The sequence below is a fragment of the Schistocerca americana genome, chromosome 1 (assembly GCF_021461395.2).
Source record: "Schistocerca americana isolate TAMUIC-IGC-003095 chromosome 1, iqSchAmer2.1, whole genome shotgun sequence".
In the NCBI taxonomy this organism is placed as follows: Eukaryota; Metazoa; Arthropoda; class Insecta; order Orthoptera; family Acrididae; genus Schistocerca; species Schistocerca americana.
In genome coordinates this window covers 347,083,020-347,108,040 of record NC_060119.1, presented here as the reverse complement: position 1 = coordinate 347,108,040, position 25,021 = coordinate 347,083,020, and the positions used below count along the sequence as shown (strand labels likewise).

Below are 25,021 nucleotides of genomic sequence, written 5' to 3'. Positions count from 1 at the left end.
ATGCAAGTGTGAAGTATTTTCAGAACACAGCAACAACAGGGTAGAGTTAAGACAACGTATCTTGGCCCCTGTACAGAAACGGATTCTCATTCTCAATGCTGGGCGAGTATAACCCTCTGTTCTTAAGGGGTGGCCATCTCAGTTTGCTGTTGCCTACTCAGCTGCGTGCCTCATCTGTTATGAACACGACATTCTCTACCCACTTGGGTGCAGGCAGAGGTGAAGTGTGGAAATGGAAGCTTGTGCCTGTTGACTACTCTGCAATTGTTCTCAACTGATTTTAAAGAAATTAATGGGTAAAAAAATTATAAATAGAAAATTAAACAATAAATAAATAAAAAAAACAATGCCTTGGTGCACGGCCAGCACATCTTGGCACAGTGTTACACCGTCCGGGTTATCTGGATACTTCCCACTAACACCAACCTATCTGAACTCTGGAGATGGGAACTTGCTCTTCAATATATCCTCTCTTCCCGTTATCCACCAGGCCTCAATCTCCGCTAATTTCAAGTTGCCGCCACTCATACCTCACCTGTCATTCAACAACATCTTTGCCTCTGCACTTCTGCCTCGACTGACATCTCTGCCCAAACTCTTTGTCTTTAAATATGTCTGCTTGTGTCTGTATATGTGTGGATGGATATGTGTGTGTGCGCGAGTATATACCCGTCCTTTTATCCCCCTAGGGTAAGTCTTTCCGCTTCCGGGATTGGAATGACTCCTTACCCTCTCCCTTAAAACCCACATCCTTTCGTCTTTCCCTCTCCTTCCCTCTTTCCTGATGAGGCAACAGTTTGTTGCGAAAGCTTGAATTTTGTGTGTAAGTTTGTGTTTGTTTGTGTGTGTGTCTGTCGACCTGCCAGCACTTTCATTTGGTAAGTCACATCATCTTTGTTTTTAGATATATAAAAAAACAATTCTCACGCACATCAAAGACTGATTCACATGCTTCATGATGAACTGCCTATCACTTTGAGCAGATCCCTCTAAAACAAGTGACGAAGACTTTTGACTACTGTATTTGTATGACAATACTCAGCTACATTCTGGCTGGAAAAAACAAGAACTGTCAGGCCAAAGTGTACGGGACATTCTTACACATCTGCCCTACAGCCCAGACTTGGCTGCAAGTGACTTCCACTTTCCCACACACTTGAAACAGTGTATTGACACCCAGCACTTTGACTTCAACAAAGAACTTCCAAGATGCTGTTACTGGTTGGCTAGAATCTCAGGTGATTAAGAGATATGGTAGATTATTAAATGAAGCAGTAAGAAAAAAGGGGAGGGGTGTAGTTTTAAGTTCTTCTAATAAATTTACTTTACTTCTTTCAGTACTTTATTTACAGCCAACTGGAAGTTACTTTCCTATTAGCTCTCATAATTTGGTCGGAATTTGCTTTCTGTCATATGTGCCCAAGAGCATGTACAGAGGCGAAGATATACTTTTAGTTTCTGTATCTTGATAATCAATGTTGCACACTCTAATTCAAAATGTGATTAGATTTTCATTGATAGCTTAGCAGCTTTTACCGTTTTAGTATTTCACCAAGATTCGCACATATTAAGTCATTGAAGTCCTTATCGAAGGCTCTTTCCGATATTTTATTTTTAAAAAAGAAAAAATTGCCACATTGTTTGCCATTCAAAAACTTCACCTTAATATATTTACTCATTCTGGATGTATCCGCAACATGGCTTATGAACTTAATGATGATTAATCTTGAAATGCAGCCTAACATGGTGTGTGTGTGTGTGTGTGTGTGTGTGTGTGTGTGTGTGTGTGTACGCGCGCGCACGTAAAAAAATTAATGGTACATGAGCTTGATCAATTGAAACCACCAGAGCTGGCACTGAGTTCCAAAGAGAGCATTAGGCAACGACTCACTGGGTACAAAAATACAACAGAAAATGACTGGGTATCTTTGAGAGATGAAAGAATGTATGCAGCAGAGGTCCTGGATAAAACAAACATATTAAACGCAGTTGAAGAACAGGTGAAAATATAAAAATTCCGTGAATGAAGTAGACAAAATTGAATACGGATGACTAAATGATACTGATGGGAAGTACTAAGTGGTAAAGGAAGAATTGCTTGAAGAGAACAAAGCTGTAGAAGCATGCATGGCTACTGGATGAATACGGTAGGAAAATTAACAAAACCTTCAGAGAAAATTATAAAAGATGAAACTTTGTGTCAGACTGGAATCTGAAATTGAACTTCCTACTTTCAATGAGCAGTCTTCTAACTGTGGACGCACATTTGGACATGAAAATATTTATATTTATACGCACAACTGATCTAATTTTTCACTGTTACTAGTGTTTTACCCAACTGCAAGACGACCTTTTTTTCTGAGTTTAGATTCACAGGCAAAGCCTATGAAAGTTCTGAAAAATAGCATTTTTCCAAAGATGCTATTGTGTTAGTGTTTATAGTATTGAAGGTTGATTGTTTTTAATGATAGCATAAATTCAATTTTAATCTTGCTCATCATCGAATTTGGCAGTTTTTCAAATAACAATAGCTCTCTTTATGCACACCTCATCAAAAGGGACACTATTAAGAAACTTGCAGAAACTGGGACAAGCGTGGTAGATACAGTCTTATATTCTGACAGTTCCAGCTCCATTCGAAAGCTATCAGCACATAGTGATGTACATTGAGCCATTTCTCAATGCTGTCAAAATAAGGAAGTTTTATGAAACCATGTTGTGTCCCTGAGAGATTTCTATCATAGCAGATGATCATACAAACCATATGTTACCTGCACTTTACCCAATGGGTGAAACTTTTCCACTGACCTCCCCCCCCCCCAAATTTCATTTCTGTTTATTTCACTGATCCCTAGGTCAATTACAGCAGTACAATGTTCGCAGATGGTAAGTTCAGATTTCATCCTTTGTTTCACAGTCTACTTTAGCACTTTTGTGATGGGAAAGGTTTTAGTCTATCATGATGAAGCACATTCACTATATCACGAAGTTTAAAAGAGAAGTGATTTCTCACACTGAGAAAACATCAAATCATGCTGCAGATCAGTAGCATGGGATCAATGAGAGTAACGCTAGATAGCAGAGACAGCAAAGGGAAAGACTTTAAGCTAACTCCTAGATTGGAAAAACATTTTCTGGACTAAAATGTTGCTGCTATCATATATCAGAAGTTGTGCTGGATGGTTTTGTTAGGGAGCAGTGACAGAAGTGTTTACCCATGAGTGCAGAAATTGTCCTAGTTATAGCACATGAAACTGGTAGACAGCAGATCATGAATTTCAAAGGAAGACACAACTGGGTTGCATGTTTCATGAAGTGCTGAGGATTTTCTCTTCATAGGTGCACTTCAATTGCACAGAAGCTAATAGAAAACAAAGAAGAAAAACTCATCAAATTTCTGTCCCTCCTGAACCTCATTTCTTGGGTGCAGCTTGTATTTGAAGTAGGCTTACACTGGGTAAATCAATTGAATTTATTCACTGCAAGAAAATGAATGGAGTCAATAGGATTTCCATCAATGGAGATACAATGACATGAAATGATATCCAGGAAAACTTTTCAGAAAACCCCTATCTACAACACACTGCATATGTCATGACAAATGAAAATTTGTGCCATACCAGGACTAAGATCTGCATTTCCTGAGAACAGCTGCCTTAACCAATCAAGTGGATTATCTGAGGATTCCTGAGTAAAATTTTCATCAAAATACATCAGCCTATTATACACCTACTTTAATTTCTCACTCTTTTTTGTTTGTTTGTTTTTTTATTTTTTGAAGGGGGTGGGGCGGTGTGTGTGTGTGTGTGTGTGTGTGTGTGTGTGTGTGTGTGTGTGTGTGGGGGGGCAAGGGGGGGGGGTTTGCTAGGAGCAGAGGAATAGGTAGAATATCTTATATTAACTCCTGTGAGGCCCTGAACAATGTACACAGTTAAAGTGCAATATAACAGTAGCACGTGTTACCCTCTTTTGTCCTGGTGACAGAGGCAGCACGTTGACTCCAAACATGTTGTTCAGTCATCCGGACCCACAACAACTCCACACTTACATTTCACGGACATCGGCCAAAGGTGGTTCTAACGTACATGGTACACTCCTTACTCTATGCCACATCACAGATTTGTTCAAAATGAACAAGGCAAGATGAGTGGTGTGGCTACAAATGTTCCCTCGTGTATGTGACGTGTTTCTCAAATCATTTCAATATAATTTCAAAGTAATGAATCTTGATGCACTGCCTTGCTGAAGGCAAATTTCACCTGGAGAGGAGGGCCCACAAGCACAACCATCGATGCATATCACTGGACATCACATTCCGACCTGCCACCAACAACCCCCCCCCCCCCCCCCCACACACACACACGAGAAAATTTATACCACCTGTCCAAATGGTGTCCTATTAGAAAGAGGAATGTGTGGTATGGCTGCTCATTGGGTGTTGGCAGTACTTAACTGTTGTTTAATTTGTTGCACTTAGGCCTGCCTGTTCTCTGGCACAATTTGTAATAATGATGACCTTTCTCATCAACATGTTGTTGCCTGTGCCAGTAGTTTTCCTAAATCAAGGTACTCATGTTATGCTCTTGCCACTGCGGCATGTGAAAACCATAAAGCACAGTGCCTTCTTGATTAAAGAGATAAAGTTTCTCATGGTTCATGCCCTCACACTCTGGCTGCAATCAAAGGCACTGATACTGCCTCTTTCCTAACCTGATTGGTGTGCAAAGAAGAAGGCAGGTTGTGGGGTGATTTGGAGTGGCAAGGAACAGTGATGCTACAGCCTAAAGGGTCATTCTGCGGTGTCAGTCCGTAGGATGGACATCAGAGTGTATGCAGAACATTTAATATTGATTTTCGTGTTAGTTTAAGTATGGTGAGGTCACTAGGCTCTGTAGTGTTCGTTCTGGGTGACATAGAGCAAACACAGAAAGTATTACAACAAAAAGCGACAGCAGTAGTACTCTGAGCACATAAATTTTTAGTGCTTACCCCTGCGGTGACAGTTGCCAGGGTAGTGGCGGCAGGAGTGTGAGGCATAGGACAGACACAGATAGCACATTGGTGACGTTGCACGATATAGCACATTGGTGACATTGTACGATATTCTCTCTCTGCACAGAGCACATCAACTGCTGCCTTCTTATGTGTGCCCAGCTATAACAATATGTCTGTGCCCAATATGTCATTGTCATAATATCCCAATCACATCATAAGAGAAATTATTCCATTCACTGTGGCAGTAAGAACACCTCTCTCTCTCTCTCTCTCTCTCTCAAATCAACACAGAAACTGTCTTGACCCAGTTGCTCATAAGTGCTGCAGTAGAACATGAGCACTTATGACTGTGGGTACACTGTGTTATTCTAATAGGCTTCCTAATGGCAGCAACTTCTACCAGATGACAGAAAATTCCTTGAGAATGGCACTGCTAAATAGTATTGAAATCTCATATTAATTAATGCAGCTACTAAACTAACTATATTTTTAAAGTACACAGCTGGAAGTAATCAAAACGAAGCACTTCAAAGAACACACATTAAATTCAGCCCATCTTCATACCCAGTGTTTCTTTCCCTATGTTTATGACACCTTTATGATCCAACTACATGCAATCAAAACTCTTCACCTGTTCACTGATCATATGAATTGTATGCAACGTAATATCAAGTTCACCGCAGATGGAGAGTGAAGGAAAGTAACTATTATTTTTATGTCCTACCTGAACAAAACTCAGATTAGCAGCTAGGTTATCATGTTTACTGGAAAGAAACACAAACTGACTTGTATCTCAATGCACAAATCTTTCATAAGAATGTGTTTTTAAATACTTTAATACATAGAACTAAAACCTTCTGTGACAAGGAACACCTGGATTCCAAGATCAGTTACCTAAAGCAATTATTCGGAAAGAACAGCTATAACAATCAATACATTAAGTTAGCAACCTAAAAAATAAAACACAGATTAGAAGGCAATCAGCTAATAGCATTCCATCCTGTCTTAGAAGATATAACAAATAAAATAGACACAGCCTTGGGTAGACACAGTATTGAGTTCACTTGTCAACCACTCAAGAAAATTAGAGAAATTGTGCACCCAGTAACAGACAGCCTTGATCTTGGTGTTCTTGGAATTTATAAATACCTTGTGCATGTGGTAGCAGTTACATTGGTGAAACAATATGAAGGGTTTCAGAAAGCTGCACAGAGCACCAATATCTTATTAAATGTAATGATTTCAACAAATCTTTTGCTGCCAAACACAGTCTCATGAACAAATATATAATTAATTTTATGAAACTGAAATATCATTCCATTTGTCTACCTAATGGGATTCTGTCGTTAAAGAATCTGTTGAAATCAGAAAGTGTAATAACTTTAACTGGACAGTGGCTACACTCTTGGTGCTGCATGGAGATGAACACTTGATGCTGACAGGCAACAGAGAAATCAGCTGAATCATCCACTATCTAATGAAATTGGCATCGCTGTCAATATTCTTCAGTCAAAGACATCAACAAAATCTCTGTATATGGAAGTTCCAAGACTGTGACATCTCCATGACATTACTCAGCCAACCAAAGCATCAAATGACCCAATGAAATATCACCTGAAGAAGATGGAAAATGTTAAAAGTTCAATACTGATATATCTGATGCGGCAAGAACTCCATGAAGCATTTATTCAAGTAACAACTGTCTTTCATTTAAATAATGGTCAGCAGGCATGAAGATGCAATCTGATTTTAGGAGAGGATGGGGATCATTCACAACCATCAAATCATGCCAGGTTTTTATTTTTCGAAATGAAAATTAAACATAACAATACATTTCAAATTCAAATTAAAAAGTGTTCATTAAGCATCACTCACCATATACAATGTTTCTTGAGAATGCTTACCCATCTCCCTGACTTTGCTCCTTTTTTACAGTGCCACCAGATGAAGAAACAGAATCCAGACCCATCTCTGATAAGGCTCGCAGTGCTGTTAGTGCTGCCTGTAATGTTAGAGAAGGTATCTGTATTTGTTTGTCTAATGCTTGTGTTGCGCTACAAGAAAGTAGATGTTTACTTTTTTCAAATTTAGTCACAGCACACTATAAAAATTGCAGCAGCACAGTCATTCCACTATAACAATAGTGCACATTTTACGGCATATGTGCTGAAATATTTCAGTTCACAATAGATGACGATGACAATGACGATTATTATCTTCATCCTAACACAAAATGAATTTCTGGAAGTGAAATGAGGGATACTGTTTGCCAAATATTATCAAGTGATGATGTGAACCATGCCTAACACACACATGGTGTGACACAAGACAAAGAAGCTTGTCTATTTGTAAAACCCTACATCATGCTCATGAATATAATGCACATATTTAATGGCATGAAGGCCTTGGCTGTAAACAATGGTAAGGAAAAAGTTGGCTGCTTTGAGAAACTATGCACTAAAGTTTCAACAAATCTAATAAAGTAGATATTTGAAATACATCCATTGTGATTTTTTAATTCAGATTCGTCACTGTTTTCAAATATTTCTGTTTTTGTTTACATGCACACTGAATGCACTTAGCAAGGTTGAGCACTGACTTACCACTGTTTACTTGCTGGGTGAGCTAATGAAACAGCATGAAACCTCTCAAAAACACAAATCTAAAACATCCAAATTTTTCAGTTTATGATATTAAGATCTGCATTACCAATTTTGCAATAATACTGCATAACCTCAAAAATTAATCTATGATCAAAGATAAAATTAGTTTTATTGTCACTGAATACAGCATGTGAACAGTTTTAATGATGACCCTCAACATTTCCATCATCACACTGTCACATAAAGTATGGTGAGGGATGCAGGTCGTAAGTTAACATAGTTTACTTGCTAAAACAGTTATTAACGTTTAACGGATTAGCAACAACTTTTGAAGTGTATTCAAGTTCAGGTACACATTGAGAGGCTTTAACTGAGTCACATTTATTCACTTAATTCTCATAATTGTACAAATCATCCCTGAAAAGCATATGTGTTCACTACTATTGGCAGCCATATTTTTGGCACTTATCACTGTTTACATCAAAACATCCTTATCAACTTATGAAAATGAAGCACATCATGTACTTGTTTTACATGTAAAAACTATGTTTCAAATTGACTGTCCCTTACCAATGTTTACAGTCGAGGTCTTTATATATTAAATATGTTTATCTAATTTCATATAATTTCACAGTATTTCTTTTGCTTGATCTAGTAATCACTTAATAGCTTCTTATAACAGTAACAAACATTTTATTAATACTTTGGGGAGTTGAAATAACCAAAACAGGTGCACACTGATTAAAATCAATTTATAACAGACTTTTCAGTGAGTCAAGTTGTATGGGCCAGCTGCCAGGCCATTGTATTACTTTCTTGAGCACCATGTACTTGCTGCTTTTCCAGTTTAGCAGGTACTTGCAGAGTCTCCATCTGGTTTGGCTGGCTGCACAATGGCAACACACTGCTTGCCGCCCCTGCAGTCTGTCAACCACAAATTTATTTGAATCAAACTATCGTTATCTGTCTGTTGCTTCTTCTCTCTTTTTTAAAATACAACAGTGGTTTTTTTTTGTCATCATTCATCACAGCTCCACAAAGTCCTCTCCAGTGCTAACCTCTTCATCTCAGACTAGCACTTTCAAACTACATCCTCAAGTATTTGTTGAACTTATTTCAGTCTTCCTCTACAGTTTTTACCATCTACAGCTTCCTCTCTTCCTCTAGTACCATGGAAGTTATCCCCTGATGTCTTAATACATATCCTATTATTCTGTCCCCTCTTCTTCTCAGTATTTTTCACATGTTCCTCTCTTTGGTGATTCTGCGGAGAACCTCCTGAATTACTCATTAACAGTTCAGCTAATTTTCAACATTCTTCTGTAGCACCAGATCTCAAATGCTTTGATTCTCTTCTGTTCCAATTTTTCCGCAGTCCATGATTCACTATGATACAATGCTGGGTTCCAAACATACATTCTCCCTTCCTCACTCACATATAAGCTAAATGGACCACTACAGCATATTAATGCACATTTAAGGCAAAGTCATCATCTATGATTAGTTATTACTAAGGTCACTAAACAGGATGCTCACAGCTTCAATTTTGTGGTTCCAATGCAACTTAATGGCTCTCTTTTTTCTGAACATTTGAAGTTAATCTTTAATAACTAATTCTGATCTTCTGTATTCTGTCATATATCTGTGTCATCACATGGCTTAGGATCTTTTAGTGCAAAATTGTGGCAAAAAAGGTGAAAATATGGTGTGATATTTACGCAATTCCACACGCAAAAATTTATTATGGAATGGCTACATGAATCATTAAATCTGAAACTGCCAAAAACTTGAGAATGCATCTGCGATGACTCATCACATTTTAGTAAACAGAAAAGGAATATCCTACATCAACATACACAAGTGCGATCTGAAGTTTTCCTGTCGTATTTCCAATTTGAACAGTTCTCGGGTATCCGACCGGGTAGCGTCGTAATTTCTCCACAATATTTCGGCAGAAGTACACGCTTCCATCTTCAAGCGGTTCCTGACGAATGCTGTGCTGTTCCTCTCGGCGCCCTATATATACTAGCCGTTACCCCCTCCACCGTTCCTCTCCTGATGTCTTTGGTGTGGCCGGCGCGGCGGCTACTGGAGGTGGTGGGGGAAGGGGTGCTTGGGTCTGAACTGGGGTCTGCAGTCTCCCTGCTGTCGCCGTCGGTCCTCGATCTCTGGGACCGCATTTTTCTCTCCAGGCTGAGTGCAGGGTTCCAAGCCTGACTAAGTTGAAGGCCACTGTCTTTATTAATTAGATCATCCCATAGTCGGATTTCGATGGCCTCTTCAGTAACGCAGTCCCAGAAGGAGGAGGATTGACAGAGTATTTTTGTTTTTTCATAGTCCATAGTATGGCCAGTCTTTATACAATGGTCAACCACGTCTGATTTAGTGGCCTGGCGTAATTCAGTATGGCGCTTGTGTTCGCGGCAGCTCTCTTCTACAGTGCGGACTGTCTCCCCAATTTATGATTTCCCGCACTGACAGGGAATTTAATAAACGCCTGGTTTTCGAAGGCCTAGGTCATCTTTCACTGAACCCAGTAGAGTCAAGGTTTTTGCAGGGGGTCGGAATACACATTTCACATTGTGTTTCCCCAGGATTCTGCCGAATTTTCTTGAGGCATCACTCGTGTGCCGCTATTCAACAATGTTGGCAGGAATGGATTAATCATGGTTGAACACAGCATCAGGAAGGAAGCAGTCAACAGAACACAAAGACTGGATTTGAGCCCAACTACATTTCCTCTGTCAAATGCAGACATCTGTTTATGTTCCTAAATGCCTTCAGTTGCCACTACAGCTCCCAGCATGAAGGTGTTTTGCCAGGACTGAGTTATCATCGGAGAGGTATTCAGAGCTCCGTATTCATCATTATTATTAATCTGATCTGCAAGTGGTTCTTCATTGACCACAATGACTATTAATAGGTGGCTCACAGAAAGGAAGCTGTGCTCACAGCACCCTTTGCACTGACTACCATTGACCTCATTACACCAACAAACCAGTTTGCAGTGATGTATGGCACATTCGGCCTGGAATCTCACTGACTGGAGGAGAACTGTCACCAGTGATGAGTTCTGCTTTGAACTGAGCCCCAGTGACCAGTGAAAATGTGATAGAAGATGCCCCAAACAGTGATGGGATACCAACGAGACTGTCGCCTGCCATACAGCTCGATAGTCAGGAGTGGTTCTCTGAGGTGCCATTTCACTTCATAGCAGGTCCCCTTTGGTTGTCATTCACGATACCATTATAGGATGGCGTTAGATCAGCTATATTTTACACCCAGTTTTGTTGCCCTTCGAAGCAAGCTATCCTGGGCTAACATTTCAGCAAGACAATGCCCACCCGCACAGCAAGAATTTCTACTGCTTGTCTTTGTGCCTGCCAAATCCTACCGTGGCCAGCAGGGTCGCCGGATCTCTCCCCGATTGACAACCTTTGGAGCATTATGGTCAGGGCCATCCAATTAGCTTGCGATTTTGATTATCTAACACACCAATGGGCAGAATTTGGCATGATATCTGTTAGGAGGACATTAAAAACTCTATCAATCAATGTCAAACCATGTAATTGCTTGCATAATAAGAGCCAGAGGTGGACCAATGTGTTATTGACTTGCTGAGATTGTGAGGCTATTTCTCTTGAATAAATATATGACTTTCTTGAAGCTGTAATCATTTGTTTGTCTTTACCTGTACATCACATCTACAAATTTCAGACCAATTTGGATAATGCCTTCATGGTGTGTCTTTCTTTCTTTCTTCTTTCTTAGCGTGTACTATTCTATGTTTGAAAGGCTGTAAAATATAAACATGTTTGTATGCATTTGTAAGAAGGTAGCCAGTAATAAAAATATCTGCACAATGCATTTTTCCCCAAACAAGTTATGGTTGAGTGTTTAAGGACTACATTCAAATGATTTTTAATTTGTGGACATCATCCTAGCTTTCAGTAAAATGGAATGCAGTCAGTCATTAAAATTTGGTATATTACTTTCTTCTTCACAGACAACTAAATGAACTTTCGTGCTCAATTTCATACTTCTCCAATGATACAGCTACTTAATTAGTGACACATTCATTGCCTCTGGAAGAACTTAATCATCAGCAATATATTGATCAGTTTTAAACGAGGACAAGTGAGTAGATAGCTCAGTCAACCAAAACACTAGAGTGGTTTCAGTTGAAAGAATGAATACATGGTTCAACCAACAGAAAAGCTACACTAGTTTCACAAGAAAAGAAAGAATTAATAATTTGGTCAAGCTGCACTCTGGTTACACTCAAGAGAGTGAATGAACAGTCCAGCCGATAATTAAAATTACAACCAAGGAGGAGGAGGAGGAGGAGGGGGAGGAGGAGATTAGTGAGTAATGTCCCATTGACAATGAGGTCATTACAGACAGAGCACAAACTTGGCTTCAGGAAGGATAGGGGAGGAAATCAGCTGTGCCCTTTCAAAGAAACCTTCCCAGCATTTGCCTGAAGCGACTTTGAGGACTCACTGAAAACCTAAATCAGGATAGTTGGATGCGGGTTTGAACAACCATCCTCTGGAATGCAAATTACAACCCCCTAAATTGATTGTTTTCATTTGGTTGTCCCCATCACAGGAAGGAGTGTCTGGGTTCATCATACAGCTCTTGTTTACCTTATAGTTCTTTAGCCATTCAGAAAATTATTACACATAAACACTGCAGCTTTCACTGAAGTGCAAAATCTAGTGATGGCAACAGAAGCTTCATTCGTACTCAATTATATTTTACACTATCACGCAACAACACAAACGTGCATTATTGAAAGTTTGTGCCATAGTGGCATTGTCTGCATTTTCTAAAAAGCAAGTTAACAAAAGCTTGGGATTCACTTAGTGTCCATTCAGGGGAACTGAATACATGTCTGTTCTGTCAGTTAGTGGTTTCATTAAGACTGAAACACATTGCATCATTGGCTATTGTTTATCTGACTTGTTACATTTTTTCTTCATGTAGAGACTTAAGGTACAGACTTTTTTCAAATACTACCATCGAACAGACTTTCCGGTATACTTCTCCAGATACAATTGTGTAATGGGAGTGTTTACTCATAAAGGCAATGCTGCAAATACCAGCACTATGTCATAAAAAATTCTTAAGAGTGCTTTCCAATTACAACACACCACTGAATATGATTTCATTGGTGCTTTTCATGAATCAAGACTAAGATGTTAAAAGTACTGCACTTCACAACAGAGTCATCAACTGTTTAATGATGTCACACATTCTCCCACTGCTCGTTCTGGAGTATGGCACCTTGAACGCAGACAAAAAAAACTCACACTGTTTCTGCTCATAGTGTAGTCGCGATACAGGCACACTGTGAATAATCAATACTGCAACCAGTGTTAAGATAAGTGCTTAGTAGTCTGCCCTACCAGCAATTCTTGTAATTTTCAAAATGTATTCGTGTAATACAGAGGGAGGCCAAATCACCCCATCCCCCATAAGAAGTGACAATAGTGTCTTGCATTATCAAATTATGGTTTATTTATTCAACAGATGTCAAATGTCGAAATATTTCTGCAAAAGGTATTATGGTACCTTTTCTACTCTGCAACTGTTGTCTAATAGTAAGTTATCGCTTATACTGAGACAGAGAATCACTAGTAGGCATGGTGACTCGCTCCACATTTGAACATGAGTGTGTTGCCATTATGCATTGAGGCAAAGTTACCCTGAACTAAAACAATGTAACTGCGTTAATAAATTCAAATTTCCTATCCATGTATGTATGGACAGAAATGCAAGTTTTGTACTTTGGGATTATGTTAATTATGAAATTTAGAAGGAACTACCAATCTGTGTGGTTACTTGTTTCATAGTAAACAAAGGAAAAGAAAGTATAGAAAGTATGTATTTCCTTCCACAGTCAAGAGACTTAGCCTCTAAGTGATCAACTTTTAGGAATGAAATTATGAAATACCTTGAAAGAACACACACTACTAAGTCCTTTGTATGTTCCTTTTAAGTAGGAAAAAACCAGCAAATTTGCTGTTAGGCCAACTACTTTCTGGCATTGGGGGAATAGTGGTGAAGTCTATTAGATCAGTTCACTGTAAGCTACCCCTACTCATTCTTCATCATGTGATGCAGCATGAAGTCCGGGGTGTGTGGGGGGGGACAACAACTAAGGAACCTGCAACAAACAAACTTTCAACAGATATTTCTCTCCAAATTAAATCATTTACAGTATCACATTTTATTAAAAGTGCAATTCTAGGGAGACTAACCATCCCTGTCCTTATTGTAACACCATAATAAGTGCACGGAATCATGATTATTTTTAATACAGCAGATTTTCTACTGCATAACATGGTTCTTTTTAAGTACAACAACTGCCTCAAAATTTTCAGAAGGCCAGTTAGATCATCATAGCAGGCATGCCCAACATTTCAACAACAGATTGAGTTGTAACTGTAAGACTGATGGCGAGAGGCATAAGCAGTTCTTTTTATTTTTATACCTGTGAACAGTTCCTTTTATATCTGCGAGCACTCCCCTATCCTGTGCACAAATCCGTGACCCAGGTTTTGTGTATTTTATCTCATTGCGGTGCCGTTCTTGGCTTGCTGTCATTTCATCTGGCACCCCAGTATTACTCTGTTCATCTTGTTGTTTGACCTTTGCACTTCCATTCCAGTGCACTGGGCCGGATTGCACAGTTCACTGAGGCAGTACTCAGAGACATAATTAATCAGGTTTTCCATGATATTAATTTTGATGAGTTTGTCTATTTATTTTTGTTGAGATCCCGAAATAAATTTAAATTAATCCAAGGCTCAGTATACCATCTCAGTAAGGCCTGGCATCCTGCACACCATTTAATTATAAATCAACCGGAGACGTAGACCAGAACAGTACAACGAAATAGTAAAGGCAAAGCAACAAGATGGGTAGGGCTTATGCTGGGGATATTGGGTGGAATGACAGCGATCTAAGAATGGTAGTGGGGTGTAACGCAAGTATAGAATGCCCACACTGCCAATGGAAGCATGGTGTGTGTGTGTGTGTGTGTGTGTGTGTGTGTGTGTGTGTGAGGAGGCAGGGTGAGGGCGGGCGCATGCGTGCTTGTGTATTCGCTCATGCGGAGGTTGTGGTGATAACTTCGATTGTTGTGAAATATTGTGCCTGATCCTGTCATTTGCCAAATAACTTTCCTTTCAAGTGCTCAGTTTCTCAGCTCTCTCGAGATCAACCTGAAAAGCAATTTTACTTTTTCTTCATGATTCTGGTAGTTCGCAAGAAATGAAACACGCTGAGAAGAAGCTAAATAAGATATAGAACATCGTAAGGTTTTCTTTTGTTTACTCAAATTAAAAGGATTTGTAGATCTGTCGTAAAGCAGCCCCTAGACAATCAATAATGTTGTGCTATATTTTGTGATGTGCAACAACTTAGACATCTAGGAGAGAGATTGAGACGTGCAATAATGATGAGGACGTCAAAAACTTTGGAAATATACTGCACTGCTCAGAAATATTGTGCCATTTGTGGGCAGTATTAAAAATATTCTTGACATTCCCTTGTGTGCTACACAGAGCAGAGAGGTTAGGTTAGGTTAGGTTAGGTTTGTAGTTACTGTGTGGAGAATGACTTCAAAACAAGAAAAAAGAACATAATTATGAGAGTGCATCAAATTGTATAAATTACTGCCGGCATTGTGGGGCATTAGGGCAGATAAGAACAAACAAAAAATGATGAATTGTATGAATTGCCACTTGGAAAATATAGGGAATAAAGTATAATTAGATATTTATCTCCGTGTATACATTACTAGAGAACCTAGCAATTCTTTGCAATTGCTAAATATGTATCAGAATTGGCTATAGGTCCTGGTCTATCTCCCCCCCCCCCCCCCCCCCTTCCCATCTTCTACTTCCCTTCCTCTTACCATGATCTTGAGGTTTGTTATAGCCAACGAAAACTTGGCTGAAAACTGAAATAGCTTAAAATAAATGGTTAAATAGGTTGGGATCATTGGTACTGCTGCTGGATCTCTGAGGATGGTAGCTACAACGAAAGTATTTTGCATAGTTTTAATCTGCAAATGTGTAGGATTACAAGTTTAGCATGATGCAGATTCCATAATAGTATTCTATACTCCGTTCATCATAATAAACCCCATGTAAACACTACACTATACACTCTTCCGCATTTGCTGGAACCTCACTGGATTTCGTTTAACATGGAAGGAAAGCCAAGCTGTAGCTTTACCGGTGCATTTAACTTGGACACCACTGGCCAGGCAAATGATCCAACTAATCTGCAATTAAGTGAGCAGTTGCAGTAAATACATAAAAAGTGACGAGCAGACAATAATATAGCTTCAAATGTCAGTTAATTTTTAAACAGAAAGAAAAAGTACATGGTAAAATTCAGGTAATACACTTCTCTGCTGATCAGACGGAAAACATAACATGCTCTTGATCTTAGCTAAAATAGTACTGTAATTAAAATGAAGAGTTAAGAAAATTCCTGATTTTAACAAGGGTAATTTTTCTGCATGAGCTGTGTGTGGCATAAAAGGGCACTGCTGGGATTTTTCCATCTAGTTAAATATTGAAACCACTGAACGTATTACAGGCAGTCACCAGATAATCTCTGAACTGCTTCCATATCGTCGGACTTCAAGGAATACATTACAGTACTATTACGTTGATAACAGGGCGATCAGCAACAGAATCCCAAACCGCCAAGAAGTCCACATTTCCTCCTCTTTTATGATATGTTGTTTTGCATTTCACCATCATTCGGCAGTGAAGCGTCACAAAGCTTCGTGCATTAGTTCCAGAATGTTTGGCAGCTTAGATGTCTTGTTATTTCTCACGACAAATCCCTTAACTTGGCTCCATATCAATTTTATTGCAGTGTTAAGGCGACAACTGTAAAAACACAGCATTTATACAGTGTGCTTGACGTTGTGAAAATGATTGTTTTTATGTTGCTACGATGCTTTTCGCTGTGGCTCGTGTGAAACATCTGTCCTGCAAAGCAACGGGCATATTCTAATAAAGAGTATCTGATTTTTCAGTTTTCTCCAAAATATTTAATTTTGTAATTTTTCTTAATTTCAAAATCTTTAAAAATCTTTTATAAAATATCAATAACAAAGAACGTGTATTTGGAAAGAAATGCAGAATTTTGCCTGTGACATGTAATTAGAAGATCTGCCTTTTTCTGGAGGGGGGCGGGGATAAAAATAAAAATGATGGCTAAGTATGAGTTAATTACCATACATTTGATAAATTTCATACTTAAATGATTTAGGTATTCAAACCGAACAAAAAAAAATTGTAGAACGAAATGGGTCTCGAACTGCCACTCACCAGCCCACTCGTTTATAAATCTACCACGCTTCTACTTACACTATGAAGATAATTAAAATACTACTCCTTACATTTATTACATTTTCTCGAAAACTGTCGAGGTTGTTTTTTTTCGCTGAAATTTTGTGAAACACGTTAACAGCAACTTGTTTCTAGCCATTAACAGTGTTCCGCGCGCATGTTTTACGGCAAAGTAGGAAGCAGTTGTACAGTATACAGGCACTTCTGACACCAATTGTAAATGTATACAAAGTTTGGGAAAGGGGGGAGGCGGTTGTTACATATGCCTCATGACGACAGGGTGCAGGAGGTTGAACAGTCAGGATTAGAGAGTGGGCATCCAAGGCTGCCCTTAAATGACAGAACAGGAAATTAGGTACAATACCGAGAATATATTTCCGGGTATGGTATACAAGGGTCGGAAGTTACCAGGCTTTGGCCAGTCTAGGAGATTGAATGATTAACTGAAATGGGCAATGGAAGGGTTCAAAATGGTTCAAATGGCTCTGAGCACTATGGGACTTAACATCTGTGGTCATGAGTCCCCTAGAACTTAGAACTACTTAAACCTAACTAACCTAAGGACATCACACAACACCCAGTCATCACGAGGCAGAGAAAATCTCTGACCCCGCCGGGAATCGAACCCGGGAACCCGGGCGTGGGAAGCGAGAACGCTACCGCACGACCACGAGCTGCAGACCAATGGAAGGGGAAGTGGTTCATATTAACTTACGCTGATGGCCGGTTGTGAAGAGCAGAGCCAGAGGCTCTGCCTTCCAAGAAGACGTCTGTGCTCCTCGAAGTCTGGATTCCAAGAGAGAAAAGCAAGTGTGTTCTGCACCGCAGGACGCTCCAGCATTCACACACGTGATCAGTATCCCGCGCACGCTATTGGCTAAAATCAATGGCATGAATTCGCTAGCAGTTTCAGCAGAGGGCTCAGGGCGTCTCCTGTCAGCAGCTTTAACTGGACAGAACTGCCTCGGTTTTGAAAGACAAGTGACTTGTGTCACATAAATGCGGCGTGAATTACTCTGGGAGAAAACTTGTAAAGATTCCACTGGCCCTTTGAAAAATTTTCCCTAAAATATTTCTTGACTCGCTGCCATCCTTCCCCCTTCCAGAGAAGTGGTGACAAACATTGTTTACAATAGGGCATCCATCACTCCCCGGAAAGACGGTTTGCCATAGTAGGGGCCTTAATACCATTGGGGGGGGGGGGGGGGGGGGGGGGCTCACATGTAGTCAAGTTTATCAATTTTCATGAGTTATGGAAGTAGTAAAACATTAACTATTCAAGTCACAATACAATATTTCCTGTAATAGCTGGAATCATCACTGTCCATATAATCAAGTCTTGGAACAAACGAAGTTAAAATGATGCCATGACACTTCACAAAATAGGATTGGTTAGAATTGGATTAAATACATTTCAACTTTAGTAAAATCTTACTATGTCATCTGACTATTTCTGATGGTAGTAGTTGCACAAAGTTGCACAGGCTATGAAATATTAACACATTTCAGTAGAATGGAGGATTCAAGTACAAAGTCCAAGAAATGGGGTACCATAAAACACACATAATACAAACCTTGTCTATATTAACCCATGTTAAAATACAAAGTACAAAGCCTTTTTTAATACTGGCAAAACACTGGAATTAATGATGAAATCAGGGGACTGTCATATGGCATAAACTAAGCTTGTAAAGTTATAGGCATAGAGAACACACAGGCAAAACTCTACAAAAGGTAATTAAAAGGTGTGTCCATAGTGACAAAACAACTAACAATATTCTCATCCTATTCATAAAACTTCATATAAAGGAAGGGAAAGAATGTAGTGAGTTTTTAATCAGTTCACAAAATATGAAAAGGTTCACATCTAGAATGTGGTTCTGTGTGACACGAGCACATGCACTGTTTGTAAACAAGCTTTGACTGACAGGAGACAAGCACGTGGCTTGTCCAGCAGGGAAGTGTGACGTCAACAAACTTTAATGGCCGTTCTCTCTAGCAGGGTGATGGCGGGGGTATTATCTGTGGCATTACGTACGTCTTGCAGGAGGGGAAAGAGCAGAGGGGTAAGCGCAAGCGACGAGGAATGGCGAGAAGGGCGAAGGGGAAGTGGTAGTGGCACTTTCAGCACTTGGCACAGCTGGTGGCATGTACCGATGGTATAATGCAAAGTACGCGTAAAAAAAGAGAAAGACAATGCTGGCTAACAGACAGTCAAACACCGGTAATGATCCACACAGAGCGACGTCAAATTTGTACAAGAAGAGATCCTAACTGTTATAGGACAAAACCAAATGCATGGCGGCCCAGTAGAAACATTTAAGATCGTTAGTACAATACTTGCATTAATTCTTAAACAGATATTGGACGACAGAGTGCAATTCAGTGTTGATTTTCAGCAAACTCAAAATTCAGAAAACGCGTAAGTAGCAGGGTGAGCAATTTTTGAAATAAAAATTATGTAGCTAAAGTATGATTCATAAATACATCAGAATGTCTTAAAATTTCATTCACAGTGACATAGCAATAAGATATCTAATACATAACTTAGAACTACTTTCAAGAGCGGAACAACACCAGTGTATGAGGCTACGACTGCTGACCAATCATCCCGTTTATGCTTGTTTATATCGGGCAAAGTATAACTGAAGGCAATGAGACATTTCTCTTAAAACCAACTACTACTACAAGAAAAAGACCCACCAGAGCACAGTTGTGGATACAATTTTTGTTCAAAATTATACACGGGTAAGAATACATATGAGAGAACAAAATTGTCTAATGGTTTAAATGCCCTATATAACATAAATGGATAGACAAAAAACCTATTCACCAAGTGGTGGCAGTGGAACATACACACAAAAGGATTTAATTTTTACAACCTTTCCGAGCCAGTGGCAACTGCTTCTGGCAGAAGAGTTGAAGGGGAAGAAGAGGGGTGAAGGATAAGGTCAGGATCCTGTCCGGTAAGTCTCCTCTGACCTGGGGTTCTGGGCGATTTTTCCAAACTGTATCCCTTTCTGTAAATGTCTCGAGTCCTTTTCCTTCAGCCCTCTTCCTTCCCCTTAAACTCTTCTGCCAGAAGAATGAGCCAGTGGCTCCGAAAGCTTGTAAAAGTTAAACCCTTTTGTGTGTTTTTTCCCCTGCCACCATTTGGTGAGTAGATTTTTTATCTATTTGTTTACATCATATTGTCAATAACTGATTAAAATGGTTCAAATGGCTCTGAGCACTATGGGACTTAACTGCTGAGGTCATCAGTCCCCTAGAACTTAGAACTACTTAAACCTAACTAACCTAAGGACATCATACACATCCATGTCCGATACAGGATTTGAACCTGCGACTGTAGCGGTCGCGCGGTTCCTGACTGTAGCGCCCAATAACTGATTATGTTTGTGGTTTAAATGCTCTGCTATGGAAGTTAAAACTGACTGCGAAACAGAAACTGAAACCACATATTTTCACAACACAGCATTTTCTTTCTCGAAGCTGGTTTTAACAGAAAACCTCTACTTTGTTGTTTTTTTTTAATTAAAAAAAAAAAAAAAAAAAAAAAAAAAAAATGTGCATCCTATGTTCATCCAAACACTGAATAGAATGTTGTTTACAAATTTTAAATAAATCAGTCAAGATCTTTTCGAGATTCTTGCTGAACTATTTACTCTGTACTTATTATATGTATATCAAAAAATAGGTAGCCTACGTCCGTCCAAATGTTTATTAGAGTATTGTGTGAAAATTTGAAGTAAACTGGTAAAGAACTTTTGAAGATTTTTGCTAGCACTGTGTCCTCTTTGTATTATATACATATTTATATACCATATATACTTAAAAATGTAACTTGGCCTGTTCAAAAGTTTATTACATTACCATATAAAATTTTGAACTTAATCATTCAAGAACTTTGCAAGATTTTTGCTAATATCATTTCCCCTTTATATAGTACATACACATCAGTCCAGAACTTTTCAAGATTTTTGGTAATAATGTTAAACTTCGACTTGTCTTTGTATAGTAGTACAGATATTAAATATATGTTTGTATACCACAAATTATTAAAAAAAGTTGTACCCTACGTCTGCCTCAAGTTTTATTAAGACTATCGTGAAAAAATTTCAAGTACACTGGCCAAGAAATTGTTGAGATTTTTGATAAAAATGTTTTCCATTTATACAGTAAATACATATTTGTATAACATATATACTTAAAAATCTGCAGCTTATGCCTGTCCCAATGTTTACTAGAGTACCGTGTAAAAATTTGAAGTAAATCAGTGAAGTACTTTTTGAAATTTTTGGTAAAGATGCTAAAACTAACTTGCCTTTATATCGTAGTGTAGACTACCTGAATATAATCCTCTACTGCATGTATTATTCCATGATAAGGTGAAACTGTGCTTGTTAATTACAAGTCTTCAAAAGAATTGCCATTACCACAGTATTGTAGTGTTATGGGTAAGTGCGGACTTGGTCAAACTGCGTTCTAATTTGAACTATTTTGGTTTTTTGTGGTGGTGGTGGTACGGACTTCTGCAAAATTTTTGCTGGGGGGGGGGGGGGGGGGGGGGGTGACAGACAGTGTATTGGGAGAACAGTTTCCAGTAATGTATCAAATGCTAGACCATCAACACATAAAAAGTCCCTCCCTCCCCTCTCGGTCAAGTTTTCGTAAGTGATCTTTGAAGCTGCTTGACCCAATTTTTCAACCATCTTTTTTTCCTGATTCCAATCAAGTAGAGTAATTATCACAGCAGAAACTTCTTTATCACCCAACATTCTGAACCACAACATTAGTGCACAACATTACTGGGCAGTCTAGGGAGAATGTCAAACTGCACAGTATCTAGGGGTCGTTTAAGATCACTCACCACTAAACAGAAGGTGGGAAATGTACAGTACTATTATATGCATCTGACATTCATGGAAAGGCACAATGAAAAGTTGCTTTTTGTTACTGTAATTGTTGGTTTTTCTAACCACAATTTTATTTCATGATTTATCAGGAAATGATTATACAAATCCAATCAATATGTGGTTCAGTAATTAATATAAAAGCTTCATTGTCATTTCTGTGGCTTCACACTTTCTGCCTCTACTTTTTCATTTGACAGCACATTAATTGCATTTAAAGACGCACACAATATTCAGTTTAATACTTTATTTACATTTGTTATTGTTGTTTCAATTATTGTTGGCTAATTTTTCTGTTATTTAGGTAACTGTTAACACATTTACTGACTTAATGATAGAGGTTTCTTTGTTATACCTGTAACCACCATTTATATCCAAACTAAAGGCAAAGCATAAATAAACATTCTCAGTGTGTACATATACATTATTGGTTTTAACAAAATAATTTACAGGTTAAAGATTGTGGTATATAAAGAAAAATTGCATTTTCTATGTGATAAATACTACTGAAATAGCAACTGAGGAACAATGGCTGCACACATATACAATATACTAACATGTTAACAGTATCTCATTTATTCAAAACTGATGATCTTAAAAGATGATACTTGGATAAAATACTGAATTTATCTCAAATTTCTTTTGCTAGCAAATTATTAATAGCTAACCTGGTCATGAGATGCATCTGTTGTTGACCCAGCACCGTGACAAACTTGAGGGGGATCAGTTGATAATGATACTAGGCTCAAAAACTCACTATGGTTTCCCTGGAACAATGCACACATAACTTCAAGCCCAAGTTAAGTAATCAGTCTCACAAAAGATGACATGGGTGAGAATATAATAGGTATATACGAACTATACTGCCACTACAATGCCACAATGATACAGAAACATATTCTCGGGGTAACATATTAACTACACAGTAGAACAGTATGTTTTTTCAAAATGATTAATATACCATGTCAAATATGTTAAAATGTCCTTTAATCTGAGAATGGGGCCTTAGAAATCATGAGCTGCAATAGGGAAGTGGTTCAGTGGAAAATGTCAATGAGTGCAAAAGATCTTTCAGTTAGCATTCCTTATGTGGAGGATCTGCCAATGTTGCTGTTAATTTACTTACCAGCTCCTCAACTGCCACCAACAGGCAGAGGAACCACTGGTCAAAATGAAAGGGCCAAAAAACTAACAAGTGGACAACAGAGGCAGTCAAACAGCATCTGACAAATGGAAACTGGTAAAATGGTGCAACTGTATATTATTATAAAACATTATGTACATCACAGGCATAAAGGAGGTTTTCTTATTTGACAGATTACTGCCAAACTACCTGTCAACATATAACTGCACACCAATGACAAAACTGAGAATGAGTCAGTCAGGCATTAACAGAGAGAGAGAGAGAGAGAAGAAGAAGAAGAAGAAGAAGAAGACGAGTGATGCAGGACCTATGTGGTTGTTTCTCAGGTTTGTAAATGCACATCAATATTTCTCTTACATCTTTTGCCTGAATAAAAACATACTATGATACTTGTACTACCACCACACACACACACACAATAGCTGGCTTTCACTCGTATTGGCAGAAAAGTAATACACATAACATTTTGTGTTACTTCCTCTCGATATGATGGTAAAGGAGAAATCTGAAGTTTGATTTCTTCTAGAATTTTGAACACATTTAATATGTTGCAGAACAATGTTTTTGCCAAGGCACTTCTGAGTCTGCCCACTCTATCTTCGAATGTATTTGATTACATTCCCTGCATATGAATGTATCACATCGATGAGTCAGAAGCTTTGTGATAAGTATTGTGTAAACCCATGCCTTCCTCTAAAAGGAACAAAGATCATTTTACAGTTTTTGACAAACAATTCCCTCATATAGCCAATCCCTATTTACATAAGTCAGAGAAAGTAGTGTTGGGTGGAAGACTCCCAACGGCACAAGTTGCACAAAGCACCCAATAAAATCAACCATGTTGTGCTCAGTAATGCGTTCCACTCCTATGCGGTCAAGTGTGATTTTGGCCACAGTTCGACTGTGACCGTGATGTCGAATGAAAAGCTGATCGGCTGTTACACTGCCATAAAATGCTGTGTAGAAGTTTCAGCGGTGCTGGTATACAATATGACTGCTTTCACAGGAGGTGTGCCTCTGATAAGATACTATATGCCTCGCATCACCATCTTTCTGTATTACACAGTACTGCAATCTCATCATTTATGTAAATTTCATGCAATTATTTACAAAGTGGGATGAGATGTAACATGGCTCCCAACATTTATAATATGAACTTATATTTCTGTGGTCACTTTTCAGACTTTTTAATGTTCTTTCCTTACATTCTCATGTCTTGTTGCTACAAAAGTTCAACTTATTAGTGGAATGAATATGTAGTAACAATTGACAACTTGTGCCACACAAATTCCAATCGGATTTCTTGCTTATCTTGATATTACTAGCCTTATTTATCAAAATTAAGAGTGAATGCTTGATATGAGGATAATTCAGCAACAATTGTGCATCTGATTTGGACTGAGCCTTGAATACTATGTCACTCAATCCAATCCACCTGTGTGGCTCCTTGTTATGGCACTAAAACATTCAAAAAGTTGTTCAATGTGTGCTTCATTGGATCTATGCTGTAATAGTTTTAAATAATTATGTATGATAATTGCTAATTTTTGTAAAGACAAAGTTTTCTTAGAAACATTACAGATGTTTCAAGACATCCATGTAATCAACAGTGGGTTTTAAGTTATTTTTTGATAGCTCTTCTGAAAGATGAATATGAAAAGGAACATATCTCAATCACATTATTGGTCTGTTATTTGTGCATAAATGTTCATATTTTCCTGTATTACGATCAATGAAATGTTAAAACACGGAAAAACAGATACTGGTTTCAACAATGCGCACTAACAATAAATTATGAGAAAATACCACAATTTCTCTCATCAAATGTGGCATTTCAATGCCTCCCACATGAAACTTGGCAAACAACATTTTCTTTAAAAATTAACACTAGCTACAAGAAGTATTTATAGGTTGCACTGTAGATCGTGTTAAGTCATATCAAAACTTGGATCTGTAACTAAGATAGTCAGGCAAAACTCAATG

The 25,021-nt window shown here is 38.5% G+C and overlaps 1 protein-coding gene across 2 annotated transcripts in view; it reads right to left on the bottom strand.

Annotated features, from left to right (window-relative positions):
• Positions 1–25,021, bottom strand: part of LOC124599346 (double-stranded RNA-binding protein Staufen homolog 2-like) — a 256,128-nt gene that overhangs the window by 9,188 nt on the left and 221,919 nt on the right. The window contains exons 15-16 of one of the 2 annotated variants that reach the window (XM_047136071.1): positions 22,563–22,661; positions 6,871–6,997 (exon numbers count right to left, since the gene is read on the bottom strand). In XM_047136071.1, coding sequence (XP_046992027.1) covers positions 6,896–6,997; positions 22,563–22,661 — 201 coding nt within the window. In that variant the 3' untranslated portion in view covers positions 6,871–6,895. The remainder of the gene's footprint in view (positions 1–6,870; positions 6,998–22,562; positions 22,662–25,021) is intronic. The other variant, XM_047136070.1, reaches the window with a different exon arrangement.